The sequence below is a fragment of the Schistocerca gregaria genome, chromosome 1 (assembly GCF_023897955.1).
Source record: "Schistocerca gregaria isolate iqSchGreg1 chromosome 1, iqSchGreg1.2, whole genome shotgun sequence".
In the NCBI taxonomy this organism is placed as follows: Eukaryota; Metazoa; Arthropoda; class Insecta; order Orthoptera; family Acrididae; genus Schistocerca; species Schistocerca gregaria.
In genome coordinates, this window is record NC_064920.1 from 313,866,237 (window position 1) to 313,878,715 (window position 12,479).

At 39.3% G+C, this 12,479-nt stretch overlaps 1 protein-coding gene across 4 annotated transcripts in view; it reads left to right on the top strand.

The window, feature by feature from the left end:
- LOC126343256 (uncharacterized) overlaps positions 1–12,479 on the top strand; it is a 78,901-nt gene that overhangs the window by 39,672 nt on the left and 26,750 nt on the right. For all 4 annotated transcript variants that reach the window (XM_050001923.1, XM_050001926.1, XM_050001927.1 and 1 more), the window contains one exon: positions 977–1,021. In XM_050001923.1, coding sequence (XP_049857880.1) covers positions 977–1,021 — 45 coding nt within the window. The remainder of the gene's footprint in view (positions 1–976; positions 1,022–12,479) is intronic.

A 12,479-nucleotide genomic window follows, 5' to 3' on the forward strand; every position in this document is an offset into this window, starting at 1 on the left:
GGTAGTATGTTAAAAAAATCCTTCTGGTAACAAAATTAGAAATGATAAAATTCCGTTGGTACGCATTTGGGATATTCTCAATTTAATCCATGTTGGTGACTATATGTCTAAACTAACAGTAAAATGTTCTTTTGTATGCCCTGCAATAATCGTACCAAAAACTGCGAATAGAGAACTGAATATTTGTGTAGGTGTGTAAGTACCATCTAGACAGAGCAGGAGTATAGTTTACAAGAACCAGGTTTGGGCACTACAGCCATACGATTAGTTACACCAGTATTCAGACAAATGCATATAGCAGGTACATAATAACGTACATTTAGAGCTTGAGTGTTCCATATTATGTTGAGTACCACGCGGGAAGATGGTCAGTTAGCTGAGCTTTGGATATCCCCTGGCAGTCTGATTGCTAAGAGCATTAGATTAGCAGACCAGGGAGCTATATCGGGGTGTTGGCACTGTTGATGAACACATACTACAGTTTATACTTTGCTATATCTTTGGATGCTAACACTATGTGAAGGCTGCTTGGGAGATGATGTCCAGGGAGCCGGAGATTGCTTGCAAATACGTTAATATGAGTGTGTATGTGTGTGTGCGTGCGTGCGTGTGTGTGTGTGTTTGTGATTGGATCTCCTTCCTCTCTGCAAACATGTAGAGGGATGGCGTTTAGGTTAAGCCGATAATGGTATTTGTTTAACTTCCAATGATTCAGCCGTGCTATAAGTGTCGTGAAGCTAACTGATGTGTGCTCTTGTATTCACCTAAAGTAGTAATTTTACAATATACTGTAGCCTCTTTGTCATAATTATTGATTTACTAATATTCAAATGATTACGTCGTTCTTCAGAACAAGGCATGTTCGCCTCTAAACAAACAATTACGTAATAGTTCGCACGTTCTATTATTAAAACTTTATTATTATTATTATTATTATTATTATTATTACTGTATAAAAATACTTTTGTTTTTTCAGTTATGCCATCGACATACTCGGAGCTGAAGTACAAGTGGAGCTTTGGTAAGTAAGAGACGATATGCCCTACACATTCCGTGGAAAAACTGATGAACTTTCTTTTGTGGAAAACATACATGGTTACATGTAATGTTTCTGCATCCTGATAAAATCTGAATCTATATCTTAAACTATCAGGAGTAAAAAGATCATCATTAGATATATTAATATTGTACAGCAAAGAGGTTTTAGATGGTTCAGAGCGAATACACTTTTGCTGTTTTTAATCAATTGTAAATAATATCATGTTACCTTGCTTGCTACGTAGTTTGAAGACTGCTTTGATGCAGCTCTCTACGCTACTCTATCTTGTGCAAGCTTCTTCATCTCTGTGTAACTCCTGAAGCCTATATTCATTTGAACCTACTTACTTTATTCAAGCGCCTTGCTCTCCCTCTACAGCCCCCCCCCCCCTCCACCATCTCTCTCTCTCTCTCTCTCTCTCTCTCTCTCTCTCTCTCTCTCTCACACACACACACACACACACAAAACCCACAAAACACCCCTCCTCCACCATCCCTCTCTCTCTCTCTCTCTCTCTCTCTCTCTCTCACTCTCTCCCTCATACACACACACACACACACACACACGCACTGTTACAACACTGGCGATTTCTTGAAGCCTCAGGACGTGTCCTACCAACTATTAATGGATCCCTTCTTGAGTTCCAACCCCCAGTTAGATTCAATACCTGCTCACTATTTACGTGGTCTATCCACCTAATCTTCAACATTCTTCTACAGCACCACATTTCTAAAGCTAATTTCTTCTTGCCTGAGCCGTTTATTGTCAACGTTTCTCATCCGTACAAGACTATGCTACAGACAAATTAGTTCAGAAATACTTCCTAATGGTTAAATTTCTACTTATTTTGCAATGTCTGTTTGTCAGTCATGCATGCGTGTCGCAAGGAACAGACACTGTAAAATAAGTATTGTAAGCCTAGACGACGAGAATAACGTTGGACGTAATCTCACTCTCTATTGCGGGAAACCAAGTAATATTGTGAGCATTAGAGGATGTAGAAGGTGTGGCGTATGGAGGTTTGAATCAATCTGGAAAGCGTGCATGGGTGGCCGAAATGGTTAAGGCGGCCGCTCGTGATAAGCTAGATATCCGGTTTCGAGTACCGGTCCGACACAGATTTTCATGTAACTGGTAGGTAGTATATCTACACAGCTGATATCAAATAATTCGCAATCAGTGAAGAAATTTCGTGAAAATTCTGTTCGGTGATAACAAATTTCACTTTTTCAGAAACGCTTGCTATTGCCAGTCTGCATTTTATACTCTCTGTGCTTCGCCCATGGGTAGTTATTTTGCTGTTCGAATTATATAATTCATATACTACTTTTAGTGTTCCCGCAGAGTCAATTGATTTAATTCTACTATATTCCATTACCGCTATTTTTCATCTGTTGATGTTCATCTTACGACCTCATTTCAAACCGTTATTCATTCCGTTCAACTGATCTTTCCAGTTCCTTGACGTCTCTGTCATAAATACTACGTCATAGCAAACCTCTCTGAGCTTTAATACCATTGTACTTTAATTTCTCTACTGCATACACTATGTACAATTTTAATCACATCGGGAATATGCTATAAACTTCCGAAACGTGCAACTACAATCTGACTTTTGTACATTATTTAGCGTATGGCTAATACAGCCATATCATGAAATTAAATTACATATACTGATGTACATATTGACACACAAGAAACTTAAGTTTGTCTTTACAACTGAATATTCAGTCCTTCAATCCAGCGCACTGCATACGGAGTTGCTAGCAGGAACTCCTCTTTGCCGCCGTGATAGGTTCGAATCCTGCATTCACTGACAATGTGGTGAACAGTCTGGTATGGAGCCCCGCAGTCAAAGGCTGGATCAGGCAGCTTCTTCCACTTAAAAAGAGCATCCCTGCATCGGCCATGGTCGGTACGGATTCTGTTGAGAGTAGTCCAGGTCTTGCGTGGTAGGCCGAACCCACTTGGAAGTTTAGCACCTGAGAGGATGTTATGCAGGTGCACATCTGTCACTGCTTCCCACCGACCTTTCCATTCTTGAAGAGGCTTGAAATCCTTAGCAACCATGTCAGCAGCATCGCACAGAGTTGCATGGCGTGATTTCAGTCTCTTGCGATTTAAAAGTGGCAGGTAGCTCTCCACGGATAGGTTAGAATTCCTGGAGATCTCGTGGACTTCTCTCATAAGGGCAGTGCATCTGCGTAGATCACGTCCGTAGGTTTAACCTTAAAATACCCTACAAGTGCCTCCTGGGTGGTGCTAATTGAGAAACAGTGATTACAGGGAGCCAGACTATCCATAGGATCTTTTGGCAATGACATATCAACCAAATAGCAAACTTCTGTACGACTTGTAGATAACATCTCACTTCCTATATTTTATCTCTGGTACCTTCAGAATTTGAAAGTGTATATTTCAATCAATGTTGACAAAAGGTTTCTCTAAATCTACTAACGCTCTAAATGTGGAGTTTACCTTCTTTCAAACTGACTTCTAAGATAAACACATAAGACAGTATTGCCTCGCGTGTTCTTACAATTTTTCGGAGCCAGAACTGTTCTTCCCTGATGTCGGCTCCCCCCCCCCCCCCCCCCCCCTCGTTTTTCAAACCTTCTGTAAATAAACGTCGTCGGTACTTTGTATCCCCGACTTCTTAAACTGATTGTCCTGTAACCTACTGAGAAGACAGAAGTCATAGGATAGCGACATGCACACACACACAAATGGCAGTAATATCATGTACACATAACAGGGCAGAGCATTGGCGGAACTGTCATTTTTACTTAGGTGATTCGTGCGAATGGATTTCCGACGTAATTATGGTCGAACGACTGAATTAAATGCCTCTGAAGGCGTAATGATCGTTGGAGACGACGCATAGGACATGCCATTTCGAAAATCGCTAAGAAATTCAATATTCCGAGATTCACAGTGTCAAGAGTGTGCCGAGAATACCAAATTTCGGGCAATCGCAAGAGACGTTTTACGCGTCTGTTTTGTAACTATGTATTTGTGCAAAGGTGATTGTGATCCAGTGATTAGCGTTCGCGCGTAACAAAAAGGTCGTGGACCAGGCGCGGGCTCGAACTCTCTAACACGTGTTTTTCAATTTATATTTCCTTCACCACTAGTCACATTATTTAATTTATATGACATTTGAGAGGTAAAATAATGAAAAAACACGTCAATTTTCGTGAAGTTTTATTCAACTTCATATATTCTTTGTTATCTACTATTTTTAATTAAATTTTCAACGACAGTGACAGGCTTGGAAAACCTAAGTCAGACCTCGGAATACAATGATGCGAATGATGTTATTAACAGTCATTAGTACAGACTTTGTAAGTAAAATCTAAGAAGCCGGCCTTGCGTAGGGTACTGGACGGGTCACAGGTGGCGGCTAGTGAAAGTTCCACCAGATGAGGTGAACAGTTGCGAAAACAGAATAAGCAGTCCCGGACCAAGGCAAAATAAAACCAAATCCACTTTGGGTGTCTCTTATAGCAAGCGGCAAAGAGGTCAGCTTCTGTTCACCACTGGTGCGGTTGTAATTTATAATCTGGAACTAACCCTTCAAGTCTGAACACTCTGAGTTCACTCAGTGAGTCTGCTGAACCCCACCTGATTTCAGGTACAATCATCACCCCAGGTGGTCAATCCACCGCCAGTATTATTGGCGCAACTGGTCTTTCGGATTCTGGAGCGGCCAGGCTAAAATACAATGTGATTCAGTAGAGAAAGTCGGAATCCTCTGGCCAACTTAAAATCGAAACAAATACTTTTTTGTGCAGCACTTAACATACACTTCTGCAACCAAATAAACTTCATAGCTTGGGAGATACAATAAGAACAGACGATTCAAGTTTTGGCAGTTCAAGAAACACGAGTGACGTACAATAACATCATGGATTCCAGCAATTATCGTCTTTCTAAAAGTAAAACTGAAGTAATACACCACATCTGCGAGTTGCTATTGCAGTCTCCAAAAAATACTTTAAATTCAATAACGGAGGTAAAACCCGTTAATAATAGACTAATGACAATATCTCTTAAATGCGCAAATAGAGCATTAACTTTAATTAATGCCCAAATGCCAGTCAATAAGATTAACGGTAAAAAACCTGAAGAAGTTAATGAAGCTTGGGATATGGTAGACAGCATCATATCGAAAATTCCCTCTAGCCATGTTAAAAATTTAATGTGTGACTTTAATGCTAAGTTAGGTAAAGAGAAAAAAAGAATAAGAAAACGGTGGGTCGAATTCCTGTGCGAAAATGGACAAACCAAAATGGCCAAAGACTTGTTGAAACGTGCAAAAATTTTAGCCTTAAAATCTCGTCAATGTATTTTAAAAAAGAACCCCTCTCAAGAAAAAACTTGGCAGCACCCAATACATTTATCAGGGAATTTCAAATCGATCATGTAACGATTTCACACCCTATCTACAAAGAAATTTTAAATGTCCAAGTTAGGAAAGGGGCTAATACTGATTCTGGCCATTATTTAACACGAATAAAAGTAAAAATTCAACCTTAAACACTCTTTAAAACAAAAAATGTTATCTCAAAATTTAACACTGCTAAAATAACCCCACCTCTAACAAGCGAACTTGACAATAAACAATCCAACAATTGGCAAACACTAAAAGGAAAGTTAATCAAAACAGCACAAAATTTAATTCCGCTTCGAAAGAAACAAAAGCACCCTTGGTGGAACACGCATTGTGAAACAGCATGAGGCATTTAAAAGTCCGAATAGTAACAAAACTGAAAATACGTACACCACCTTTCTAACTGTAAGAAAAGGAATATCTAAATTAATTAGACAGAGTAAATGAAACTACGAAAATGCCCAAATTTTAGAAATCGAAAAAGACTTGCAAAAGAACAATTCAAGAAACTTTTATAAAACATTCGAAACAAAAGTAAGCGTTTACCAACCTCAGAGTCTTTGCTTCAAAAGTGCAAATGGCAATTTGGCTCAACAACAAGGAAAATTGTAAGGTACTTGCTAATTATTTTAAAAAACTGTTAAAATGTCAAGAGCCAGCGAATAAATTCCAACCAAAGCAAACTAATAACACCAGCCCCTAACTCTAAAGAACCCGATTGAATCGAAATAACTAAAGAAATTAAGGGACTTAAAAAACAATAAAGTATCCGGAGGGGACGGCATAATTGCAGAACTACTAAAATCTGCTGGCTCTAACGCTATGAAAGAGATAACTCAACTAATATGACATATTTGGGAAACTGATAATATACCCGAGGACTGGAAAACTGCCATAATTAATCTATTGCATTAAAAAGAGGATAGAAGTTAATAATTACCGGGGAATCTCTCTTCTTCCGGTCACATAAAAAATTCTCTCGCAATGTTTACTTTATCGGGCCCAGGAACAGTTAGATTCTAAAGTTGGCGAATACGAAGCACGCTTTAGACCAAACAGATCCTGTCCGGAACAAATTCTTTATTTAAAACTAATCGTTAGGCACCAAAGAATTTCTAGTAACAATATTTTTCGTACATTTGTGGATTTTAGAAGTCCTACTAATTAGTTGATCATGAATCTCTTTTCCAAATTTTAGAGGAAGAAGGGCTAGATAATAAAACTCTTAACAGTGATTAAGGAAACGTTATCAGACACTGTCTCTAAAGTTAAATTCACGGGAAAAATTTCTGAACCATAAAGACTTGTTTTAGACAGGGAGATGCACTATCCCGATTACTGTTTAACTGTGTTTCGGAAAAGGTAATTGCAGAATGTCGAAAACAAAATTCGATTCATAACATAGATCAATCAATCAAGTCAGGTGGAACTAATATTAAAGTAGATTGTCTCGTCTTTGCAGACTATCTGACAGTTTTAACTAGGGATATTATCACAGCTCAAAACAAATAGAAATTCTTAAAGAAGTAATGGAAAAAACAGGACTACAAATATCATTGGAATAATGAAGTATATGACACACAAAAAAGAAGCACCAAAGTTTTTGAACAGGAAATATGGAAAAATAAAAAGGGTTTCTCAGTTTAAATACTTGGGGGGGGGGGGGGGGATCATACAGAAAACGGCCTGGAAAAAGCTGCAAAAGGAGTTCGTTGTCAATAGTTGGCAACTCCATATTTATAATAAGAAAACACTTTCTAAATTCACTAAACATAGTCATCGCAGCACTGTAATCAAACCTGAATATCTTTATGTAGCAGAAAATTCAATTGTAAATAGAAAGAGGGATATTCAAGAAATTAAAAATTAAAGAAAGAAAGATTATTAGGATAATATTACGACCCAAAATTACTGATGGAGGAACTTATAGGCTTAGATGTAAGAAGGAAATAGAAGAATACACAGACATACATGGTAACATAAGAAAACAAAGACTTAAATTTTATGGGCACATTAAAGGAATGACGCCCACTAGGTTGACGGAACAAATAGTAGAATTCTACAAAAACAGAAGCAAGGCCAAAACTGAGCCAATTAAATGGATCGCTGCGAGTAAGGAGGATCTTAAAGTAGCCGCCATAATTCAGGCAGACATTATATATAGAATACCATTCACGCCAGAGATGTTTGACTGGAAAGCTAGTGAGAGGGAAATTAGAAAACGGACTGGAACACCGCGGTCGGATGACAGAAAGAGATATTATTCTGAAAGTATGACATAAATTTGGACACAAAGGAAGGCCAACCATCACAAGTGTTATTGATTGATTGTACATCGTGTGAGTCCATACGTGAATGACAATGAAAATAATACAGTAACTCATAATGAGCCAGACGACAAGGATAATAATGTACAATTTACTCGTCGCATGTGCTCTCGACATCACACGTTGCGGGATGGTATTTATCATGCAGACAAGGAAAACATAAATTGAAACGGCTATCAACACATGAACCATGGACCTTGCCGTTGGTGGGGAGGCTTGCGTGCCTCAGCGATACAGATGGCCGTACCGTAGGTGCAACCACAACGGAGGGGTATCTGTTGAGAGGCCAGACAAACGTGTGGTTCCTGAAGAGGGGCAGCAGCCTTTTCAGTAGTTGCAGGGGCAACAGTCCGGATAATTGACTGATCTGGCCTTGCAACATTAACCAAAACGGCCTTGCTGTGCTGGTACTGCGAACGGCTGAAAGCAAGGGGAAACTACAGCCGTAATTTTTCCCGAGGACATGCAGCTTTACTGTATGATTAAATGATGATGGCATCCTCTTGGGTAAAATATTCCGGAGGTAAAATAGTCCCCCATTCGGATCTCCGGGCGGGGACTACTCAGGAGGATGTCGTTATCAGGAGAAAGAAAACTGGCGTTCTACGGATCGGAGCGTGGAATGTCAGATCCCTTAATCGGGCAGGTAAGTTAGAAAATTTAAAAAGGGAAATAGATAGGTTAAAGTTAGATATAGTGGGAATTAGTGAAGTTCGGTGGCAGGAGGAACAAGACTTCTGGTCAGGTGACTACAGGGTTATAAACACAAAATCAAATAGGGGTAATGCAGGAGTAGGTTTAATAATGAATAGGAAAATAGGAATGCGGGTAAGCTACTACAAACAGCATAGTGAACGCATTATTGTGGCCAAGATAGATACGAAGCCCACACCTACTACAGTAGTACAAGTTTATATGCCAACTAGCTCTGCAGATGATGAAGAAATTGAAGAAATGTACGATGAAATAAAAGAAATTATTCAGATAGTGAAGGGAGACGAAAATTTAATAGTAATGGGTGACTGGAATTCGAGTGTAGGAAAAGGGAGAGAAGGAAACATAGTAGGTGAATATGGATTGGGGCTAAGAAATGAAAGAGGAAGCCGCCTAGTAGAATTTTGCACAGAGCACAACTTAATCATAGCTAACACTTGGTTTAAGAATCATGAAAGAAGGTTGTATACGTGGAAGAACCCTGGAGATACTAAAAGGTATCAGATAGATTATATAATGGTAAGACAGAGATTTAGGAACCAGGTTTTAAGTTGTAAGACATTTCCAGGGGCAGATGTGGACTCTGACCACAATCTATTGGTTATGACCTGTAGATTAAAACTGAAAAAACTGCAAAAATGTGGGAAATTAAGGAGATGGGACCTGGATAAACTGAAAGAACCAGAGGTTGTACAGAGTTTCAGGGAGAGCATAAGGGAACAATTGACAGGAATAGGGGAAAAAATACAGTAGAAGAAGAATGGGTAGCTCTGAGGGATGTAGTAGTGAAGGCAGCAGAGGATAAAGTAGGTACAAAGACGAGGGCTGCTAGAAATCCTTGGGTAACAGAAGAAATATTGAATTTAATTGATGAAAGGAGAAAATATAAAAATGCAGTAAATGAAGCAGGCAAAAAGGAATACAAACGTCTCAAAAATGAGATCGACAGGAAGTGCAAAATGGCTAAACAGGGATGGCTAGAGGACAAATGTAAGGATGTAGAAGCTTATCTCACTAGGGGTAAGATAGATACTGCCTACAGGAAAATTAAAGAGACCTTTGGAGAGAAGAGAACCACGTGTATGAATATCAAGTGTTCAGATGGCAGCCCAGTTCTAAGCAAAGAAGGGAAGGCAGAAAGGTGGAAGGAGTATATAGAAGGTTTATACAAGGGCGATGTACTTGAGGACAATATTATGGAAATGGAAGAGGATGTAGATGAAGACGAAATGGGAGATACGATACTGCGTGAAGAGTTTGACAGAGCACTGAAAGACCTGAGTCGAAACAAGGCCCCCGGAGTAGACAACATTCCATTGGAACTACTGATGGCTTTGGGAGAGCCAGTCCTGACAAAACTCCACCATCTGGTGAGCAAGATGTATGAGACAGGCGAAATACCCTCAGACTTCAAGAAGAATATAATAATTCCAATCCCAAAGAAAGCAGGTGCTGACAGATGTGAAAATTACCGAACTATCAGTTTAATAAGCCACGGCTGCAAAATACTAACGCGAATTCTTTACAGACGAATGGAAAAACTGGTAGATGCAGACCTCGGGGAGGATCAGTTTGGATTCCGTAGAAATGTTGGAACACGTGAGGCAATACTGACCTTACGACTTATCTTAGAAGAAAGATTAAGAAAAGGTAAACCTACGTTTCTAGCATTTGTAGACTTAGAGAAAGCTTTTGACAATGTTGACTGGAATACTCTCTTTCAAATTCTAAAGGTGGCAGGGGTAAAATACAGGGAGCGAAAGGCTATTTATAATTTGTACAGAAACCAGATGGCAGTCATAAGAGTCGAGGGGCATGAAAGGGAAGCAGTGGTTGGGAAAGGAGTGAGACAGGGTTGTAGCCTCTCCCCGATGTTATTCAATCTGTATATTGAGCAAGCAGTAAAGGAAACAAAAGAAAAATTTGGAGTAGGTATTAAAATTCATGGAGACAAAGTAAAAACTTTGAGGTTCGCCGATGACATTGTAATTCTGTCCGAGACGGCAAAGGACTTGGAAGAGCAGTTGAATGGAATGGACAGTGTCTTGAAAGGAGGATATAAGATGAACATTAACAAAAGCAAAACGAGGATAATGGAATGTAGTCAAATTAAATCGGGTGATGCTGAGGGAATTAGATTAGGAAATGAGACACTTAAAGTAGTAAAGGAGTTTTGCTATTTAGGAAGTAAAATAACTGATGATGGTCGAAGTAGAGAGGATATAAAATGTAGACTGGCAATGGCAAGGAAAGCGTTTCTGAAGAAGAGAAATTTGTTAACATCGAATATAGATTTATGTATCAGGAAGTCGTTTCTGAAAGTATTTGTTTGGAGTGTAGCCATGTATGGAAGTGAAACATGGACGATAACTAGTTTGGACAAGAAGAGAATAGAAGCTTTCGAAATGTGGTGCTACAGAAGAATACTGAAGATAAGGTGGATAGAGCACGTAACTAATGAGGACGTATTGAATAGGATTGGGGAGAAGAGAAGTTTGTGGCACAACTTGACTAGAAGAAGGGATCGGTTGGTAGGACATGTTTTGAGGCATCAAGGGATCACAAATTTAGCATTGGAGGGCAGCGTGGAGGGTAAAAATCGTAGAGGGAGACCGAGAGATGAGTACACTAAGCAGATTCAGAAGGATGTAGGTTGCAGTAGGTACTGGGAGATGAAGCAGCTTGCACAGGATAGAGTAGCATGGAGAGCTGCATCAAACCAGTCTCAGGACTGAAGACAACAACACATCAACACATCGAATGAATGCAGTTTTCCCGCATTTACAGCTACTGTTCAGAGTTTATAAAGGAAAACACACCTCGTAGACATTTGGAAAAAAATTTTTGTTTCTTCCGATAGCTTGGATGCAAATCATGAGTAATCCAAGATTTTGTCAAATGTAAGTGCAGACAGTTGGTAATTTACGATAGAATGGATCTTCACGAGAAGCCATATATCATTCGTTGTCAATCAGAAATGAACAGTTCTGAAGGTTCTCGATAAAGTTTTTTACTTGTCGATAGAAATAAACGCTGCATGGTTGGCAAATCAGAGTACATTTTTGGTTTATGACTAACTGTGCAAGTTGGGAGACCTTCGTCATCGATAAAAATGTCATCGTATAAATCTGGAAGCGTTTCTTTGTTTACTAGTCGACAGCCAGATACGTGTTTAATCTAATAATCAAATTTAATTAAAAAAACTTAAACTTCATGCAAATACACTTGTTTTTATTTACATTAATAATTAAGTTTTAGCGGGAGTCGAACTGTCGCCTCACACGCATTCGTCTTACGTAGCTCGAACTCTAAAGCACTTTTTTTTCATTTTGTTCCTTATTGTTGGCTGCATTTGGTCGTGGCGGACGTCACATGACACCTGTTGAAGTTTATCCCCTCACTCTTATTTTATTTGCAGAGAGCAGTCAGCTCTGTGAACGAGCACACTGAGCTACCGTGCCGGCCGACGTGATCACCATGGACTCTAAATCTGTGATCCCAACGCCGTGGTCCCCCCTTGTGAGATATTGAAGTAAATACGTTTTTTTTTAAACGGTATGGTATACTTTTTATAACTGCATTCGATAGCTCATTTGTTAATGCTGACGTTGAAACCTATCGTTCAAAAATTGGAGAAACATCGTAGAATGTTAGAGCTCGGTGGTCGAAAACTGTATTTGCTGTGCAAATTTTGCCCAGTAGGTGTCTCGGACCACGCTGCGTAGTAGTATGTCGTAAGGTAGGCCTGAGCTACGAGAATAAAGGTTTATTTCTAACTGAACCAGCTTACTACCTAGATGCAGATTCACTTACGAATGTTGTGTATGGAAATACGGCATACGCTAGAACCTAGGGTATCACAAAGGGCTTCGGAAAACTATTTACATTTGTGTATTCTCCGAGGTTTACGTATGCTGAAACAGATAAATTAACCGGCCATTCATCAAAAAGCAACTACTGTGTTAAATTTCTAAATTTCAGGAGGAAGATCTGTATATTTTCCTGT